Raw genomic sequence first — 21,705 nt, 5'->3', positions numbered from 1 at the left:
TGAGCGCGACTTGAGCGAGCCGCGGCGCCCGCCGACCAGGGGCGAGCCCGACTCCCGGGACCCCGCTCTGCCCCCGAGCGGCCGCCTTCTCCCTGTTGTCGCGGGGACGCTGCGGCCCGAGCCACGATTCTCCTCCTCTTCCTCCCGAAGGGGAAGGGACGGCGAAAGCGGAGCGGCTGAGCTGGAGAGAGCGAGCCGAGGCCCTTGCCCCGGAGGCTCGGGACTGGAGGAGGCGGAGGCGGAGGCGGAGGGAAGTGCGCGTCACTCCCGGGAGGAGAGTATTTCACCTCCAGGCAGAGGCTGCGGCTGCCAGTTGCGTAAAAGCAGCAGCAGCGGCGGCGGCGGCGGGCTCCGGGGCTGGAGGGGCTCCCTGGCCATGGAGGGAAGATCCGGACCTGGGGACGCCAGGAGCTCTGCCCAGTCTCTTTGGACTGCTGTGTAGGCACCTGAATTAGCCAGCGCTAAGCGGGGGAGGGGAAGGTAAGAAGCAGCTGGGTCACCAGCCCCCTCTCCTGCCCGGTCTCCCTTGCTCCGCGCTGGGGGCCACTGCCAGGACGCGGACGGGGGTCCTCCGGTCCTTCCTGGCTCCCAGGAGTCGCATCTGGGCCTTTCTGTTTGAAGCGGCAAACATCCTCCCGCCCCCCAACAGCACCCTCCCGCCCTGCCCCCGCGCACCGCCTCTCCCCTCTTTGGATTAGGAGTAACAAGGCTCCCCAGAGTAAGTCCTCTCCATAAGAAAGGGTCTTTGGGAACCGAGTCTTGATTTCTTTCTCTGCCTCTCTCTTTTCATTACTTTTACGGGGAAGGAAACAATGGACCTTTGAAAGTCGGTGTGAACAGCCTTAAACTTTTTGGAGAGGGCTGGTTTGGGGGAATAAACCCCACAGGAAGCCGACTACGGTGAAAGGCTGGTGGAATGTGCATTGCAGACTTTCGGCTTCAGTGCGCGCGCGCGTACTCGTTTGGGGTGATCTTTGTCTCTATTCCCGTTGGGTTGGTTCCCACCCCCATTGTCCCCCACCCCAGTTTCTGTTAGTTATGGTGGGGCGACTCTTTAAGATCTCCGTGCAGCTTTCTTTAAAGCTGGGGAAAGGCTTAGCACTGGCTCCTCCACTTCTAGCTTTCCTCTGCAAAGTTGGGAGGTCTTGGCAAAAGAAGGGGGTCTGGTTCTGCGAGGACCCCTGAGTGCTGGTTAATGCTGATTGCTACACTCCTTGCAATAAAATTAAGGTTCTGACGTCCCTGGATGCTCTCTGCTGAGGGTTGATTTGTGTCACCAGAGTTCCCGTGGAGTGGAAGCCACTCACTTAAATTCTCCGCATTAGGTTAGGAAAACAGACTTTGATATATGTCTCCTTTCATCAGCACTAGGGGTTACGAATAGAGTGCTTCATAATTTTAAGAACTTTCATTCTGCACAGGAGCCACTCACTGGTTTGTATTCACTCCCCTTCTTTAAGTGTGATTGTGATGTGATATTGCATAATTTCATGTGTTGAGAGTGTGCAGATGCCACCTTCTGTAGCTCTTCCCAGAACAAAGTGAGAATGATTCAGAGGAAGGGGGATGAAGGGAAGTTTCACCTGAGCTGAGGGAGGACTGAATCCTCAAAACAGCCTGCTTACCTGTTGGAAACGTCTCTGTTTTTAAAACCAATACATTTAAGATATTAGATTTATGGTTCTTTGGTTGGCTAGAATGGAGCTATTAATGTTTGTTTGACCCTTGAAGGAAGCTTGCTATTTCAGAATTGGTCAGGCATCACACTTTGGTTGTGTCTTTGATTAGCTACTCAAAGTTCCAAAAGAGTTTGCATTTCTGGGCGAAATAGAAGATAGTGCACTTCTGCTTAGTATGGGCTTCCCTTAGTAAGGGCTTCCCTTGTGGCTCAGCTGGTAAAGAATCCACCTGTAATGCGGGAGACCTGGGTTCAGTCCCTGGGTTGGGAAGATCCCCTGGAGAAGAGAAAGGCTACCCACTCCAGTATTCTGGCCTGGAGAATTCCGTGGACTTTATAGTCCATGGGGTCGCAAAGAGTCAGACACAACTGAGCGACTTTCACTCACTCACTCATTTTCTTAGTAAATGTTGGGTAGTGCCTTCTGGTGCTTTATCCTTTGCAATAAAATCACACCTCTCAACTTTTTGCCTGTCTGTGCTGCAGGGTGTGTGTGTGTGTGTGTGTGTGTGTGTGTGTGTGTGTGTGTGTGCGCGCGCACACCTCTCAACTTTTTGCCTGTCTGTGCTGCAGGGTGTGTGTGTGTGTGTGTGTGTGTGTGTGTGTGTGTGTGCACACACCTCTCAACTTTTTGCCTGTCTGTGCTGCAGGGTGTGTGTGTGTGTGTGTGTGTGTGTGTGTAACTTAAAGTCTTTTAGTTTTTTCAGTTCAGTCCCCTTGATGCTGTTTTACCTGAATGTGTTTAGAGGTCCAGGAAAGTAATGTTAAAAGTGAATTCTGAGTCATCACCTGTTTCTCTTTAACAGTCTGTGAATGAGCAGGCAGGCTGAGCACTGGGCACTGTGTATGTGGACAGGAAATTTGAATCAATAAATTCTTACATGGTACTTGTTTAGATTTCCTTTGTCACAGCTAATTGTCTGAGTAAAGTCTCTTTTCTTGATCTGGCTGATAACCAACCCTTCAAATTTTCAAAAGTCTCAGGTTTCACAACAGGAAATAAGAACAGGACAACACCTTATTCATGTTCCAATAGACATAATCGAGCCTGTTCTCAAACAGCTATGTTTGAAATGAAAAGGAAGCAAAGCAAGAGAGTGAGGTAGGCTTGTGGGCAATTTCTGAAGTTGAAAAGTTACTACTTCTAGCTAGGTGCCTCTGGGCAGGTTTCTGCAATTGAGAATGATGAACCAGATGTTGGGTAAGAAAACTTAAATTTTCATTATCAAATTAACAGTTTTAGACTCACAGGAGATGCTGTATGTAAATGCATACCTTGTAAAGTGCTGTAAAATATTTACAAGTATTACATCATCCACCATCCACCACCCACCATCCCTTCAGCTAACAATTGTTAACCACCTATTGTGTGTCAGGCTGTCTGGAAGCAATCTGATTGCCCACTCTTTTGGCCGAGTATTCTTTTTGGTAGAGAGAGGGAGTTGGATGAAATGGTTGAAATTTGAGAGGTTACGAGGAGCAAAGATAGTCTGTGGTGGCCTCCATCTATAAAGAAAGATAAAACAATCTCTGCTATTGAAGAAATGAGTCTATTCAGGGGCAAAAGGAAGTGAACAATTAGAAGGCCCAGTAAGTGGAGAATCATGCATAGAATGCTTTAGGAACCCAGAGGAGGATCCAATCTGGAATGGGAGGGGGAAGCAATTTAGTGAAAAAATAAAATTTGCCAAATCAGACAAAATAGTAGGGGCTGGAAACTGATGTTAGAGTACCATTTTGAAATATAAAGATTGCAGGACTTGAAGTCAGAACTGAGTTGAAAACAAGGCTCTGACAGTTGACCGTTTGCTTATCAGCCAAATCCCCTGATTCTTCACATAATTGTTTCTTCATCTGTAAAATGACTTTATGGAATTCTTTGAGGATTAACTTTGATTTAATTTGCTATATATATATGATAAAGTACCATATCAGTCAGTTCAGTTCAGTCGCTCCAGTGCTATTTGGTACGTTAAAAATATGCTCTTTTTGTAACAGCTGTAAATAGAGCCAGTTTATATCTTAGTGTAATTGGTCTCAGTCACAGATGTCTATTTTATTGGCCCTTTCCTGAGGGATCTGGATCCCATCTTGAGTGTAAGTCTTCAGCTGTTGTCATATGGTGAAGCTCACTTGTTCCCACCATCTTCATCTCAGCCCTAGGAAATCTTTTCATTGCGTTTGGGTTGTGAACACTAATTAGACGTATACGCTGTCTAGCACAGTACATCAAATGAGAGGGGCTTGTCTGGATGTGTACTGTAGCTTCCGTGCTCTCCTTCCTGCCTCCCAAGCCAGGCTTGTTCTTCTGCTTTTCTTGATCCTAACAAAAAGCTATGCATCTGTGTTTCTGAGACCATGAAAATCACCCTTAATAGTTTTCTCCATTTGTAAAGAGGTATAATTTTCAACTACCCTGTTAAAGAAAGGCTGTGCTCTCAATAGCAACAGCTGCTGTCTAGGTGAAACTTGAATCTGTAAACAGTACTTGCTTTAATACATGTGCCTTAATTCTCCACTTGAAATAGACTTAAGCTCATCTGACATTTTAATAAATTGCCTTTGATAGAAATCCATACTCAGATATTTAAAACTGCCATGTTACATGTGACTTTTTAGGGGGGAGGGTGGCATGACTATAAATCAGTTTTCAGGACAGTTACATGCTGAGTCTTGACATGCAGTTTAATGGGCTTCAAAAATAATATTAAAATGAGGAAGTTGAGACCCATAGAGGCTAACTAATTAGGTAAGGTCATGTAGTAAATTAATGGCTGAGTGGGGACAAGAACCCCTTTGTCCCTATTTTCAGCCAGCATTTTTTCTTTTTCTCCAATATACTCTAATATGCTCCTGTTTGGTTTTGTTAGAACTTAGTTATTTTAATGTTTTAATAGTGAAATAACTTGCATTTGGGCTTAGAAACCCATTGCACCCAAGTTGAAGGCAGACACTATACTTTCTGTTTCATTTGTGAGAATCTAGATGTGGTATGGTGCACAGAGAGGGTGAAGCTACTTGTAATAAATTTGTCAAATAAGGAACTAAGTGTAAAAGTAATGTTAACTTTACTTGCATTTTCCATAAATAGTATACCAGCTTAAAGTATTGTTGAAGTGCACATTTTTAAAAAGAAGCAAGTTCCTGGGAACATTATTCAGATTTGTGTTTGAATCATATGATAAAAACATGTTAGAAATAGGTTTGCGTGTTCTTTTGTTTTCCTTGTACTTGCTTTGAGAAGACTTTAATGCTGCTTGTTAGAAACTATGTTCAGCAAATATCTGATTACATTCCTAAGATGTACAAGGCACTGGCAAGTTGCTGTGAATGATACAGAGATGTATGAGGCATAGGGTCTTTATTAAAATGTCTCTTTACAAAAAGTGAAACAGACTCGAAGCTGTGTATGACCTGAAACATAGAATCCCTATCTCCCAACAAATGAATCCTTTGATCTAGTAGGTAAATCTGCTCTGAAATTATTATTAGACTAATCAGGCTTATAACAAGATATTTCTTTTCATTACATGATGATACGTGATTAATCTTTTACATTTATTTTATCAGTGCTTCATCTTCATTTGGACTATAAATGAAACCTTGGCAGAATTTGATGAGATTTTATATTATGAAAAGTTTGCCTAGGAGAGCTTGTGGTGATCTTAGCTTTGCTTTGCTTACCCGCTCAGTCATGTCCCACTCTTTGCGGCCTCGTGGACTGTAGCCCGCCAGGCTCTTCTTGACTTTAACATTGCATTTAGAAGTGTGACTGGAAGGAACATTGTTGTTGCCTGAAAAGGTTGCAGTTTGAGACAATCCATATGGAGCAACCAAGAAAAGAATTGTCCTCATTGACTCTGAGTTTGATGTAACTATTAGAACATATGCGTATTCTCCACAAACTAGATGTCCTAGTCATGTCTGAATACTAAGTGTCTCTGAAGAATAAAATTATTATTGATTTGGGGGCTCTTGCCTAATTACTGGTTAGTAACATAAGACTGGAAGCCTTCTCTTATCATAATGGTCTCTGTTTATAGCGACTCATTTTCCTGAAGAATAAATGAGCTTTTCTTTTTTAAACACACAACAAAGTTAGAAAATTCATTTTAATATTTTAGGGATTGGAAAAATTAAGTGTAGCATAAGGACAAATAAATGCCTGATTCCTGTTTCAGAAGGAATGAAAAAAATGAGTCATTAAAAAAAATGTGGCTTAAAAAAAAAAAAAACCCGCACATATAACATCATTTTTGCTTCCCCCGTGGCTCAATGGTAAACAATCTGCCTGCAATGCAAGAGACCTATCTCTGGATTGGGAGGACCCCCTGGAGGAGGGCATGCATGGCAAGTATTCCTGCCTGGAGAATCCCATGGACAGAGAAGCCTGGTGGGCTACAGTCCATGGGGCCACAAAGAGTCAGACACAACTGAACATACACATATGAAGATTTAAAAAATATTATATTTCATTAGTGCAAAGGTATGGCTTTAATTGTTTAATTGGTGCTTAGTCACAGCCATCCCCTAACCATCCAATGTCATACAATGAAGTGCCAGTAATGCTGAGAATCTAGCAGTTTGCTAGGCAGAGAGAGGGCTGTGTATGAAGATATAGGTGAAAAGGCCAAATGAGAGGTGAATCGTCTTCTCTGCATGATTAATGACATCTTTCGATGGATGTTAGTTGCTGTTTTCCCAAGTGCCTGCTGATTTAGACACTGTCTGTCCTTACGATATGGCCACCCTTGACAATATATGGTCAGTTCTTGGATAACCTTCCCCAGCTGCCTGGTTGCCATGTCATCTGAGCTTGGCCTTAGCTTTAAAGTATTTCTTCTAGCCTAAAGTATTTCTTGTTTGTGGCATGTGAGCTCATCACTCAGCCCCTGTTTGCCTTCTTCTTCTTTTTTTTTTTTTTTGTTTGCCTTCTTCTGCTGGCTGTAGTCTGTCCCTGTTCAGCCATGCAGAGTCCAATCTCTGCTCTAGTTCTGAGTAATTGCTCGTTCAGTGGAGGTCCTACCTTTTGACTCTCTGATACTCTTGAATTCAAATGTCAAAGAGACTGTGGAGGAGGTGTAATATGGTCCCTATAGTTTTCACAAGCCCTAGGAGGACAGGGGCTGTAATTCTTTTGTATTAATATTTTGGCCAGAAACTCACCCGTGGATGATACCCACCAGCCAGCCTTTCAGAGAATACGAAAGACCTCATGAGTTCGTTGTTTTCTCCCTATATTGGTTATTGCTGGACAAAGTGTTGTCATTTTAGGGGCAAAATTTAGTGGTAAATTTTAGTTCACACATACAAAGGAAGCTATTAGTAGTAGTCTGATGGTATACATTTGGGTAAGTTTGGAGTTAAATAAAACCAGGCTATCACCTCTTTAGACACACCAGCCCAGTGTCTTTGCCTCAATGTGTATTGTTATTACTTGTTTACCTGTGTCAGCCCCAACACCCACCTCCAACACTAGACTTTGAGCTCCTTCGCCCCCACCCCCACCTCCAACACTAGACTATGAGCTCCTTTAAGGTAGAGTTATGTATGTTTTTTGTATTACTGGGTCCTAACCTTCACAAAACCTTTGTCTCATAAGTGATGCCCAAGTCTGTACACATTCTCTGTTTGATAAGGCTTTTCTCCTAGATATACTGTGTTAAAAATAGACTATGTTGTATAGGTAAAAAGATTACACATTTGGATTATGGTCCTAGCCCTATCATTAATAGAAAATTTGCTTTGTTGCTGAATTGAATAGCCTGGATCACTTCAGTCTGGTCATCGCATTATTCATCTGGAATATTTCTTAGTTTGAAAGGCATGTCAAAACATACTTGTTACATGTTTCCTACTGTCATTGCATTTTGATGTCTGTATGTCACTGGATTATAAACTTTTGGTACAGTTATGCTTATTTATCAAACACATCTCTATTGTCTTTTCTTTTTTCCCACCTTTCAACATTCTACCACCACGACTTTCTTGAATTTGCTTCTGGAAGAGCATCGTAAAGCTTCGTCCCTGCAGCCCACAGGCAGCTCTGTCCTTTGCTGTGATCTTAATTAAATCGGCCTCCCTCGGGTCAGGCTTAGGCTTTGGTTCTTTCTTTCAAAGGCCAGCTGCAAGGCTGATGACATGCCTGCGCCTGCCATTGTGTGCCTCTGCACGGCCATCCTTCACTGTCAGCAGGTTGGGAGTCTCCACAAGAGTGAAGGGGGATGGTCTAAAGACTTGAGAGGGAGGAGAAGAAAAGAGAACAGCTTTTCAGGAGAAAGAATTAAGGAGAAGGAGGAATCTGAGAAATAATAAGCAGAAGAAAGGAGACAGAAGTGAGGAGCGGAGGACTGGTAGGTAAAATGACCCTCTCATTCTGTCTTCAATTTTCCAAGTTGAAAAATAGTCATCCTCTAGTTTTATCCTTTAGTTTTTTCTTTTTTTACTTCCAACCAGAGGCCTACGTACTTTGCTTTTTTTTTTTTAATTTTATTTTTGATTAGGCGAGGAATGTTCGCTATTCCTCAGTTGTCACCCTTTCTTCCGCCTTAGTATGTAAATCTGTATTTTTTGCTCCCTTTGCTTCTCTTTTGTTTCCTGGGATAACGTTCTCCAGCCTTTTCACTCTATCAGCCATCTTGGCTTTAGGGTCAAGCTTGCTTTTCATGGATAGGCTAACAGATTTGAAAAAAGACAGGATTAATGAGTATATTTGGTGGCAGACAAATCAGACATCTGCCTCCTATGTTTTGCATAAATGAGAGGAGTGAAATAATGAATTAAACTATTTCTTAAAGGTCACTCACTCAACTTAGCTTTAGAGTGGGAAAGTGTTCACTGGGTTTACTTTGGGCATTAGATAGTATAAATACTCTTTGTTTTGAGAGATCCATATTTTAACAAGAGATTCCAATAGAATTTGCCAAGGATATGGACATTTCAGTACAATTGTAACTAATTAGCTAATTGGAAATCCTTAAGTTCAGGCCCCATAAGCATGTATTGTTTTCTTGTTTTCCATGTAAGCAAACTCTTGGTATTTGTAGTTAATTTTTCTTTGCCAGGGATTTACTGTTTCCTGACTACAGTTTTCTGACAAAGAGAGTATAGGTTAAATGAAAAGTAAATTTCTACGCAGGGAAAAAAACGTCTTCTAACTTTAAGTAATAATTATTCCAATGCAAACGCTTAGTGGCAAAACATTTTTTAAAGTAAATTTAGTCTTTTTAGGACTATACATTTGAAATATTCCATATGATTTCTCTGTATTGTTTAATAGAGTTAGTGTATATTAAGAGAGTTATTTCCCTTTGAGGGGAGAGATGTGAGCAATATAGGATGCCAAACTAGAAGGTAAGAGTCTATTGATATTTATACATAATAGTAGCTTAACTTTTGAGTATATCATTCATCATATGTGTTTGTATTGACCAAGTGGAGAAAGAATAGGATTAAAGAGCCTCAGCCCCTTATCCTTTCACTTCATAGGAAGCTGTTCATCATTAGGTTTAGTGCATTCCCCTTCTACTTCTGAACATTGATTTGGGTAATTAGCAAAATGAACAGGAACCAGTGCAGGTAAACTAACTGCACAGTGTCTTGTTTCTTGGGAATGTACCGGGTGATAGTGACTCATCCTGCTTTTGGGAGTTGAAGGAAAAAGACAGAAGGGCTGTGACAAGTGCTGGGCAGTAAGGCAGAATGTGAATGTGACAGAGTGAAGGCACTGTTCTGTTTGGACATCTCAGGGTATTCAGTTCTTTTAGAACTGTATGTATTCTGCTTACATAAAACCAAGCAGATCTCTGAATGAAAGTGAACTTAATTTTTTCCCAACTTCTGTCTATTTTCTCTCAAATAGTTGTAGGAATAGACCTAGCATTTATGCTGAATTCCTTTGCAGTGTTTGCTGTAGAAAAGTATATTTTATCTTGTGTGCTCTGATAATAGACTATGAAATAAAGTATATTCTGCTAAAGTATGTAGAAGAGAATTCCCCCTTCTGAAACTCTCTTTGCTTTATTCTTTGCATTTGAAAATCTTTGTACGAGAATATTGATAACACTTAAATATTTGACAGTATGTGAAATTAAAGATCCTGAAAGTCAGCTTTGCAAAGTTTGTTTCTTACTGAATAGTTTTTGTATGATTGAGCTATTGAGCTCATTGTTTATCAGTGACATAACCTGAATCTAAAACAAAACTAGATGAAATATCCTACTTCTCCCACACAAAGCCCAAACCTGAAAATCACCTTGATATTATTCTTTTTTGTCCTTTTCCTATAAATAGGAGATTGGAAGTTAGCACTATTAATCGAAAGCTCAAAGCCATTAGAAGACAGTTAAGAATTTTATTAGGTCATGATTTGTTGTTGTTCAGTCGCCCAGTCGTGTCCAACTCTCTGCGACCCCATGGACTGCAGGACGCCAGGCCTCCCTGTCCCTCCCCATCTCTGGGAGTTTGCCCAAGTTCATGTCCATTGCATCGGTGATGCTATCCAGCCATCTCATCTTCTGTCGCCCTCTTCTTCTTTTCCACTATCAGGGTCATTCCCCGTCATTACTAGTAATTATAAACAAAGTTATCATTTGTTTTCATGATAATTTATGAACACCTCTTTTTCCTGGCATGTTTTTCTTTTACTTTTTGCTGTGACTGAGCATATCAGTCAATATGTTACAAAGACGTACTAAGATATTAATAAAAGGAAAAGTTTCCTTAACCAGGTTTTGGCCAGTTGTACTGAAACTGTTGGAAAGTAGACACACTTGTAAAACTGACCTTTAGCTTGGATACTGTTTCACCAGTTATGTCCTTACTCCAAGAAAGATATGCTTGAGGAGATCATGCCAGCTTCTCGACTGTTCCTACAAGCCTGAATTTTCCATTCAAAAATAAGCTTTCATATCAAGTGTAGGCAGGATTTAAGAGAGCTTAAATCAGTCAAAAGTGCTGCATTTTCATTAGGAGTTGAGTATGTTGGGGCTAAGCGCTTCCCAGGTGGTGCTAGTGATTAAGAACACACCTGCCAATGCAGGAGACTTAAGAGACTCCTGTTTGATCCCTGGGGGTGGGGCGGGGGGGTGGGGGGGGTGGCGAAGATCACTTGGAGGAGGGCGTGGCAACCCACTGCAGCATTCTTGTCTGGAGAATCCCATGGACAGAGGAGCCTGGTGGGCTACAGTCCATAAGGTTCCCAGAGTCAGATGACCCAAGCGACTTAGCGCACATGCACATATGATGGGGCCAATATGTATGGCATAGCAGTGGGCTTTCGGTCGCTCTCAGCGTTGGGTTGGAGGGGCTGGATGATTTTGCTAACTATGGGGCAAGTGTACTCAACCACTGAGTGATGAGCACTTGTGGTAGGCAATTGGTCTTCTGTATTAACAGCTCAGCAGTAGAAAGAAAATGAAAACTCAACCTTTTTAAAGGAGTTTTCAATTAATTGCTGCTATCTCTGTATTGAGAAGATTTTTCCTCTGATAAAAGCTTTGCTTGCTGTCAGCATAACAATATAAAGTGAAATGGAACGTTTCCTTTTTCCTAAGTACCTACTGCATTTTATAGTGTGTGGTTAAAATTTACAAAATATTGTGAAAGTTTGAGCTTGTCTAGATAGTTTGGTGCTCTTTATCTTTAGAATTACTATTTGCATTTGTTAATAATACCTTTTAGTCACACACTGGGTTGCATATTAGGGTTGCATTTTACAAAAATTAATGTGCTGACTTTTTTGCTTGAAATGTTTTCAGCTTTCTCTAAATTAGGGCAACTAATACAGAGATTAGACAGATTTCCTAGAGCCTCAAGGATGTTGAAAAAGGAGTCGATGGGAAATTCCAATCTGTGTGTATGTGTGTATGTGTATAAGTGTGTGTGTGAGAGAGAGAGAGAGAGAGAGAGAGAGAGAGAGGGGACAACTTTTAAGTTCTAAGTTCAGTAAGCACTTGAGTCTCTACTGTGTGTAAGCTCCCATGAGAATGCCAAGAAGAGTAAGATGTTGTACCTGCTCTTAAGAGGCTTCTGGTCAACTGCAGGAGAGGGATATGTAGTTATATCAATTGAAACGTAAGATAGAAAGCAAGGTGATTCAACAAGAGTTTTAAACAGAGTACCGGGAAGAACAGGCAGGGAGCTTATTGTGGCATCCTGAGAAGGTGTCATGGATGAAATAGCACAATGTTTGAAAATTTTATAGGGGAATATTTCAGTTTTCTTAACATCATGGACCTTTTTAATAAATCATATAAACCCAAAACTATGATCTCCTTTAATGTTATTGAAATTTCAGAATAAATTAATTACTTTCTGAGATTATTTTAACTTATAACTAAATAAATTAATTGAATGCTCTTACCAACTGCATAAGCCCCTCCCACAATTTCTGTTTGAGGGTATACTTTTTGTACAAGAGAGGAATTTTATTTAAAATAATAGCAAATTTTTAAGATTTGTGTGTATGTGTGTGTGTGAGGGCAACTGAGAATTTGACAGAAGTACTAGGTTTTAAAATGCTTCCCTTTTTTCTCAGCGTTTACAAATTTTTAAGTTGATATGATTTTTTTCATATTTTTAATAATTTCTTTCATTATCTACTTTAAATTTTGCCTAAATCCCCTGTGCCGATTTTTAATTGCGTGATTTTATTTTTAATTAATTATTACCAAGCTTTTTGGGCTACTAAGTTTTTTAATCGTCCAGGAAATAAATACTCACAAGATAATTCTTCCAAGGAACATCTAAATACCAAAAATTATGCCCCAAAACCTTTTTAGAGTGTATTTACAAATTTGGTATGAATGACTTGGATTATCACTCACTATGGATTGTCTGCATTTAGAGGTTTAGCACTGTCTATAATAACTCTTAAAATCTTGGTGTGTTCCTTCTGTATTCTGTGTGCTTTCCACTAGAAGTACAGTCCTTTTAAAAATGACAGGTGGTATAAACAAATGAACAGTGTATTAAGTAGAAACTTCAGTCTGTAGTAAAAATTTTAAAATGACACCTAATGCTCACTTTGAATAAAGCTTGAAAGACTGGGGGAAACTCTTCATCCTCTTTCCTCTATTAGGTCTCTTCTTTGTTTTGGGGACCCCATACTTAAACGAATGCAACCAAAGACAACAACCTTACGGACTGAACAGCCTGAGTATACCTCTCACAGTATTTTACAATATTTCCTTGGTCAATTTCACTCTTCCTTCAAGCAAGTGATTTAAAAATTGGATTTAGGACTCTATGTATAACATTGTTTAAAATTTTATACTATTTCACTTGTACAAATACTCTTAAAATAAATACTTGGAATAATTTTTAAAAGTAAATAAATAAAATTGAATTTAGGAATTGCATTTCTTGGGGATGCTGTATATCTTTTGTCTTTATCACCCATAGTTCCTACCACAATTCTCTAATGACAGCAAGAGCTCACAATTGTTTATTGAATGAGTGAAATGTCATTTTTTCCCATGAATTATTGAAATCTATAACTAGCAATTAATTTATTTTATTTTTTAATATATTTTAAAGTAATTAATTTATAATACCACTCCTAAACTAAACTTGTAAATGTAAAGTGAAATCCTAAAGCAATGTATTTGTCTTATATATTCTAAAATCATAATAGAGAGGATAATCTGCATAGAATATGATTATTTTCTTGTAAATTTACTCTTAAATATAGTTGCAATAATTTATTATTTAGGAAAATAATGATTGTATTTATTACTATGTATTTTCATGTTTTTCAGTAAAATAGAGCTAATGGGCTCAGAATATATAGAAAAAATATATATTGTTTTGGAGATTTATGGGGAAAACACATCATGATTATTTTTGATTTATTGATCTTGTCAGTTTGTGACTGACACCATGTGAAATTTCATGTTAGGATACCATTTTGTGAATTCTTCACATTCACATTCACAAAAATTTTTCCAAGTGGGATGGTGATTTCATTGAGCCTCTCACTGCCTTTGTTGTTGTTGTTGTTATGGGTACATCTGGAGACATTATCTCCTACAAAAGGGGCCTCCAGCCTGTTAAGTAATAATAGCCTTTCTCACCCTGAAACAATGAAGTTTCAGATGATTGCAGCTTCAAATAAAAGATTCCCACTCCCTTTCAGAGGAGATTATAGTCTGATTCCCCTCTCACCCTGGTGAGCCTGGCACTCAAGAATATCTAGTTGAGTCCTTTCTTTGTTAATAGATGATCATAAAGGGGTCTTTGTCATACTCTCTCATTTGTTCCAGCAGGATGTATCCATTATTTTGTTCTGCTGCTTGGCACATGCAGCAGTTTCTTCAATAGCACCTTGAATCATGTTGTTTTCCCTTTGTTATGGAGCTTAAGCTTCATCTAAATAATTACTTTTGTTCAGAAATCAAACTCCACAAACCAAGTGCTTTTGACAGACACACTGACTCTCAGAATGTTCTTTGCCCTCTGTAAAATCAGCATCAATTCCTGATTAGATTCCCTTTCTGTCCCCATTAATTTCCAGGTCGTTTGGGTCCTGGGAACACTTATTTGTGGCTTCTTTAATTGGTCACATTTTGTGTTTAGTGGATTTGCTGTAGTTTAGAGCAGTTTAAAGGTACCCTTTTTTGTTGTTTTGGCAGGAGATGAGGGGGATTAATTGTAAGAGTATTGAATGAAGTCAGGTGACTCTGAGATGCTACAGTTGTTAAGGAGGGGAAGTAGTGAACATCATGGTTCTTATTTATCCACAGCTGTTGCAGTAAGAACATTAAATGACAATGCTTCTTTCCCTTTTATCCCTCCTTCCCTTCTTCCATTCTTTCTCTTTTTCTCCCTCCTAGCCCCCTTCTCTTTCATTTGACAAAATTGGAGTCAGGTTTCATTTAAAACTTATTCTTTTATTCAAAAACTAAGTGCTTAATATAAAGAATATAGAAAGTAAAAAGGACTGCCGTTTTGTGTTTGTGTCAGATTCTCTTAGATTAGAAAGAATCATATACAGTCTGGTAAACTTCTGCATGAAGAAGTTCTGAGAATATTAAAGTACCCTTTCAGACTCAACACAGTTCTCGTTATACCCTTGCAGAATTAATTCTTTGAAATTACTGTCTCTCAAGTGTTTTGGAAGACACCTTAGTGTAATGGTTAGTCAACATTCTTGGGTTCAAGTCCTGGTTCTCTGTAAACTAGCTAATTAACTTTTCTAATCCTCAGTTTTCTGGTGTGTAAAATGGGGATAATGGTACCTACTCATAGATTTGTTGCATTAAATGTGTTAGATGAGTTAACACATGTAAGGTGTTTAGAACAGTACCAGGTAGTAAGTGCTCTAGCAATGTTAGCTATTTTTTAAAACCATCTTAAACATGATATTTGAATGCCTGCTATTTTTTAAAACAAAATTTCAGTATTTAAAAAGATAGTATAGACTTTCTCATTAAATGAATTCACAGTCTATTAAGTGATAGCATGATTAAAAATAAGTTATATTACCAAGATAACTAGGTGTGATAACTCTAGTGATACCAAGATAACTGTAGGTGTGATCACTCACCTAGAGCCAGACATCCTGCAGTGTAAAGTCAAGTGGGCCTTAGGAGGCATCACTATGAACAAAACTAGTGGAGGTGATGGAATTCCAGCAGAGCTACTCCAAATCCTAAAAGATGATGCTGTGAAAGTGCTGCATTCAGTATGCCAGCAAATTTGGAAAACTCAGCAGTGGCCATAGGACTGGAAAAGGTCAGTTTTCATCTCATTCTCAAAGAAAGACAATGCCAAAGAATGCTTAAACTACTGCACAATTGTACTCATCTCACACACTAGCAAAATAATGCTCAAAATTCTCCAAGCCAGGCTTCAGCAGTGAACCGTGAACCTCCAAATGTCCAAGCTGGATTTAGAAAAGGCAGGGGAATGAGAGATCAAGTTGCCACCATCCACTGGATCATAGAAAAAGCAAGTGAATTCCAGAAAAACCTCTGCTTCATTGACTATGCTAAAGCCTTTGACTGTGTAGATCACAACAAACTATGGAAAATTCTTCAAGAGATGGGAATACCAGACCACCTTGCCTGCCTCCTGAGAAATGTGTATGCAGCTCAAGAAGTAATAGTTAGAATGGAACATGAAACAATGGACTGGTTCCAAATTGGGAAAGGAATATGTCAAGGCTGTATATTGTCACCCTACTTATTTAACTTCTATTCTGTGTACATCATGTGAAATGCTGGGCTGGGTGAAGCACAAGCTGGAATCAAGATTGCAGGGAGAAATATCAATAACCTCAGATATGCAGATGACACCACCCTTATAGCAGAAAGTGAAGAGGAACTAAAGAGCCTCTCGATAAAGATGAAAGAGGAGAGTGAAAAAACTGACTTAAAACTCAACATTCAGGAAGATCATGATATCTGGTCCCATCACTTCATGGCGAATAGATGGGGAAACAATGGAAACAGTGACAGACTTTGTTTCCTTTGGCTCCAAAATCACTGCAGATGGTTACTGCAGCCATGAAATTAAAAGACACTTGCTCCTTGGAAGAAAAATTATGACCAACCTAGACAGCATATTAAAAAGCAGAGACATTACTTTGCCAACAAATGTCTGTCTGGTCAAAGCTTTGGTTTTTCCAGTAGTCATGTATGGATGTGAGCACCGAAGAATTGATGCTTTTGAACTGTGGTGTTGGAGAAGACTCTTGAGAGTCCCTTGGACTGCAAGGAGATCCAACCAGTCCATCCTAAAGGAAATCAATCCTGAGTATTCATTGGAAGGATTGATGCTGAAGCTGAAACTCCGTTACTTTGGCCACCTGATGCAAAGAACTGACTCGTTTGAAAAGACTGTGATGGTGGGAAAGATTGAAGGCAGGAGGAGAAGGGGGTGACAGAGGATGAGATGGTAGGATGGCATCATCGACTCAATGGACATGAGTTTGAGCAAATTCCAGGAGTTGGTGATGGACAGGGAAGCCTGGCATGCTGCAGTCCATGAGGTCGTGAAGAGTTGCACACGGCTGAGTGACTGAACTGAACTGAACTGAAACATGTATGCTTGCCTGTTGGAACTTGTTAGGACCACCTTGTGGTCCTCATATGACAGATGGACTTTAACTTCAATTTGAAGAGCTTTACAGTAATTATACTCACGGGTGAACACCTGATTCAGTGTCACCGAGGTACATTTTAAAAATATAAACTCCAGGGCCCTCTTTCCACCCACTGAGCCAGAATGAGTGGGGTGGAAAACCTAGGAATCTACCTACTTAACAAGCTTCCCTTGGGAATCTTACGCACAGTTGAGGAAAGCTGCCCTGCAACAGTGGTTCTCAACCAAGATGCCCATTTGAATCACTGTATCATTTAAAAGATGCAGTTGCTTGCCTCCTGACAATTTTTGGGGTGCGGCATTGGGCATTAAGTTATCAAGTGATTATAGTGTGTAGGGTGGAGAAGCAGTGGCATTAGGAGTGGATCACTGAAGGTGATTGTTGACACAGTTTAATATATCAAGATGTAAGCTGATGATATTTTCAAAAAAGTTATTACAGTGGTGACTGGGGAGAAGGAGGGAAATGTTTTTGCTTCATGGGTACGGAGTTTCTGTTTGGGATGATGAAAATGCCCTGGAAATAGATGATTGTGATGATTGTACAACATTGTGAATGTGCTTAATGTCACTGGATTATACATTTATAAATGGTTAAAATGGTAAGTTTCATGTTATATATATTTTACCACACTAAAAAAAAGGCATTACAGTTCTCACATTTCTGAGCCTAAATTTTGTTTTGTTTGTTTCTTTTCACAGTGACAGTGTATCATGCATGCCACTAATTCCAGGGGACACTCCCCTGCTTTCCTGCAACCTCAGAATGGAAACAGCCATCGTTCATCTGGCTATGTTCCAGGGAAGGTTGTCCCACTGCGTCCCCCTCCTCCTCCAAAGAGCCAAGCTTCAGCCAAATTTACCTCCATCCGACAGGAAGCCCAGGCCAGCTTTGCTTTTTCATCTGAGGAACAGCAAGTCCAGAGAGAGCGCCGAAAGCAGAAGAGGCACAAAAATACTTTCATTTGCTTTGCTATTACTAGTTTTTCATTTTTTGTTGCACTTGCAGTCATTTTAGGAATATCCTCAAAATATGCTCCAGATGGTGAGTACATATAAGAGAAGAAAGAAGGGAAGGAAATAGAATAAATTCTGAAAAATCTTTTGTTATCTTAACTTGGCTCTCGCTATATAATTAGATAATAGGGGCTATAACTTCTTATGAATGAGAGCAATTGTTAAAGGAATCCATTGAAAATGATAAAAGATTGCTCTTCCTTTCCATTTGCCACTTGGCCCCAGGGCTCACAGACCTCCTTGGAACATTTCTTTTCAAAATGGTAATTTTAAGAGTCTTTACTGAAATCTTGTGGCTGCACAATTTTATCTTTTGTAGTAGGTGTGATTTTCAGATTGCCACAAGTTTTTAGTAATAAGAATTACTAAATGCAGTGATAAAGTATATTTAATTGGGGGAAAAAAGCGATAGGATTTGTGTTCTGCCATTTGAAACCAGTTGAGGGGACAGTTCCAAAAGAGAAGCTCCCAGTATTTTTGAGTAATAATGTGTATCCTTAAAGGAAAATATCCATTAGTAGGTATAAGTTGTGATACACTTGTTTTCATAGTTAAACTTCATTTAGGAGGATCTTAATTTCTTAAATGGTTTTTGCTTTTCGAGTTGGTGACATAGCAGTACTTTGAATGATATTGTCAGTCAGCCTCAGTATAGCACTGCTAAAATGTTTGTGTGTTTAGTCATGCCTGACTCTTTACACCTCTATGGACTGTAGCCTGCCAGGTTACTCTGTCTATGAGATTTCCCAGGCAAGAATACTGGAGTGGGTTGACATTTCCTCCTTCAGGGGATCTTCCCAACCCAGGGATCGAACCTGCATCTCCAGCATCTTCTTCATTGGCAGGCAAATTCTTCGCCTATGAGCCACCTGGGAAACCCCAGTACCAATGAAGACTGGCCTCATAATGCACCCCATCCCTCTCTAAAAATCAAAGGGCTCAAAGCTGTGGAGAAAGCAGACTAGGCCACCAGGATTAGCACCATATTGGTCTGCATTATTTTATCATCTGCAACAGATTTTTGTTGAATTAGTGCCTTCTTAAATGGATATAACATTTGAGAAGTATTTTACTGGTTATAGGCATCCCTGGAATGAATCAGATGGTGAAGAATCTGCTTGCAGTGCAGGAGATCTGGGTTTGATCCCTGGGTTGGGAAGATCCCCTGGAGAAGTGAATGGCTACCCACTCCAGCATTCTTGCCTGGAGAATTCCATGGCCAGAGGATCTTGGCGGGATCCAGCCCATGGGGTTGCAAAGAGTTGAACATGACTGAGTCCCTAACACACTTTCACTTACTGGTTATAAGACTTGGAAACATTAGTCTATTTAGTTTTCATGGGTGATTTAGGGGTCTTAGAGACTTTAAGGTTTAGGGGGAGATAATGTCAATACTTGTAAAAAAGTAGACCTGAAGTAAGAGAGATGTTCATTTGACTTATTTAAAAATGTATATGTGTTTGTTTTGTTTTTTTTTAATTGGAGTGTAGTTGCTTTATAATGTGTTAGTTTCTGCTATACAGCAAAGTGAATCAGCCATACGTATACACGTATCCCCTCTTCCTTGGATTTCCTTCCCATTAGGTCACCATAGAGCTTTAAGTAGAGCTCCTTGTCCTATACAGCTGTTTCTCATTAGTTATCTATTTTATACATAGTAATTATGTAGGTCAATCCCAATCTCCCAGTCCATCCCACCCTACCTTCCTTCCTTGGTATGTCTCTATTTCTGCTTTGCAAATAAGTTCATCTATGCCATTTTTAGATTTTATGTTTTGTGTTAGTATAAAATATGTTTTTCTCTTTCTGACTTATACTTCATTCTGTGTGACAGAGTGATGTTGAGGTGTCTGTCAACATTTTTGTTGGCCAAGCCAGTGGACCACATAAAGAACTTGCAACATTGCTTTTTGTTGCACATACCATTGACTTTCTCTCCTCTTTTCTCCAGAGAAGTAACCAAGTTCACTGCTGTTGATTCATTCTTTCCAAGCAATCTGCAGTAAATGGATGCTAGATTATGGAAAATCAGAGCCTATATCTGTGGCTTTCATTGACATTTTCATATTGCAGCTAAGACAGTGAATTGGTGATGTGGTTCCTTGAATCAACATTTTTTAGTTTCACATTTTGGCAGTAAAGGACAGAATATCAGTGGAAAGACCTGGTATGCTAAAATATTTCAGAATCAGCCTTACTGTGGTTACTGCTGTTACATAACTTTAATAATGGATCCCACTACTCAAGTGGGTAGCCACGAAGGTGGGGCTGGCTAACCTATTTTTTGATGCTTTCTGCAGACTACATGTTTTCTCATTAAATGTACTTTACTGGAAAAAAACAGATTAGAATTTTGGGTGATAAAAACTTTTTAGTGAAGCATGCTTCCCTAGGAAATAATTATAAACAATTAAGAGGAATTATATAATTATTATAGTAGGTTTTAGATCTTTTTTAGATTCCTTCTGGATTTTCTTCTCTAACTGGGTCGAATGCTTGTTTCTTTGGACCTACATTTGTTTGTGATATCATGGAGAATTCCAGTTAAATGTTTTATGGGTAGAGAGGGAGGTACAAGAAAAGCTCAAGAAATCCTCAATATTAAGTCAGAATGAATTCAAGACATTTCTTGTTTCTTTGATAGAAAGAAAAGTTTGACTATTCTTAGCATATTAGTGATGATCATTGATTTATCAGAATTAAATATCAATGATCATGAAGCTGCTAGGACAAAAATTAATTCCATGAAGTAATTGCCAAGGTCTTACCTAGTAGGACTAATTTTAATGGTAGTGGTTACTATCACTTCAAAGAGAGAGCATAAACCAGCATGAATGCTTAGAAATAGATGTTTGCATTAGTGGTGTGCAAGTTCAAAATGAGGAATCATAATTTACTTCCTATAAAAAACTGTATCTTCATGATGTACGCAGTATCTCTACTTTTTCTCACATTATCCTGTAGTATATACCTTCCACTTCATACAAGTGTATCCTGGCCTTTCTAATCTTTGCTTAGTTTAAATGTAGGCGACATCTGGCTATTCTAAATGAGCAACCGAATGGACTTGGACCATAAGGGATGTTTGCATCGCTAATATTCATATCTCCCCTTCATGCTCCTCTCATTTAAATTCTGTCCACTCTTTGGGGGTCTAGGTCTGCTCCGTTGAAGCTGTCTCAGTTACTCTAGCGCCACCTCTCCTTTCTCTGAGCTTTTTTGCATCAAAGAAACTACCATATTTTTCAGTATTATTTCATACAAAACTAGATTATATACTCTAAGGGCTGTGAGCTCATTCTAAATTTTATATATTATAAACTTTATGAATTTTACACTGTTTAGTCCAGAGTGGACAAATTGGTCCTCAATAACTACTTGGTCATTAATTGGTCAAAATTGGTGTGATAATGGAGAGAGTAGCATGGAAACATATACACTAACATATGTAAAATAGCCAGTGGGAATTTGTTGTATGATTCAGGAAACTCAAACCAGGACTCTGTGACAATCTAGAGGAGTGGGATAGGGTAAGAGATGGGAGGCAGGCTCCAGAGGAAGAGGACACATGTGTCTGGGGCTGATCCATGTTGATGTATGGGAGAAATCAACACAATATTGTAATTATCCTAACATTAAAAATAAAAAAAGAAAAAAGAAAAAAAAAAAAATTTAAAAAAATTGGTGTGATATTTTTTTCCTCTCTCTTCCAAATTTTATATATATATAAATAAATGAAAGGTCTCATTCTTTAAATAGCTTTGGCAATGCAAAATACTTTTTGTATTTTCATCATCATCTATTCAAGAGGCAAATTCTAGCAAAGGAACACTGCAAGGAAAGTAAACCTCATTTCTTTTTTTTTTTTTTTAAAACCTCATTTCTTAAAGGGGAACTTTCATATC

At 39.3% G+C, this 21,705-nt stretch overlaps 1 protein-coding gene across 2 annotated transcripts in view; it reads left to right on the top strand.

The window, feature by feature from the left end:
- Positions 1-226: 226 nt before the first annotated feature.
- The window catches only part of CEMIP2 (cell migration inducing hyaluronidase 2), a 75,406-nt gene continuing 53,927 nt past the window's right edge, over positions 227-21,705 (top strand). Inside the window, exons 1-2 of one of the 2 annotated variants that reach the window (XM_061132661.1) lie at positions 227-480; positions 17,486-17,828. In XM_061132661.1, coding sequence (XP_060988644.1) covers positions 17,498-17,828 — 331 coding nt within the window. In that variant the 5' untranslated portion in view covers positions 227-480; positions 17,486-17,497. Of the gene's footprint in view, positions 481-552; positions 719-17,485; positions 17,829-21,705 lie in introns of those variants that run through there. The other variant, XM_061132662.1, reaches the window with a different exon arrangement.

Source organism: Dama dama, chromosome 29, assembly GCF_033118175.1.
Source record: "Dama dama isolate Ldn47 chromosome 29, ASM3311817v1, whole genome shotgun sequence".
In the NCBI taxonomy this organism is placed as follows: domain Eukaryota; kingdom Metazoa; phylum Chordata; class Mammalia; order Artiodactyla; family Cervidae; genus Dama; species Dama dama.
The sequence above is the reverse complement of the archived record's forward strand: the minus strand, read 5'-3'. Positions and strand labels throughout refer to the sequence as shown.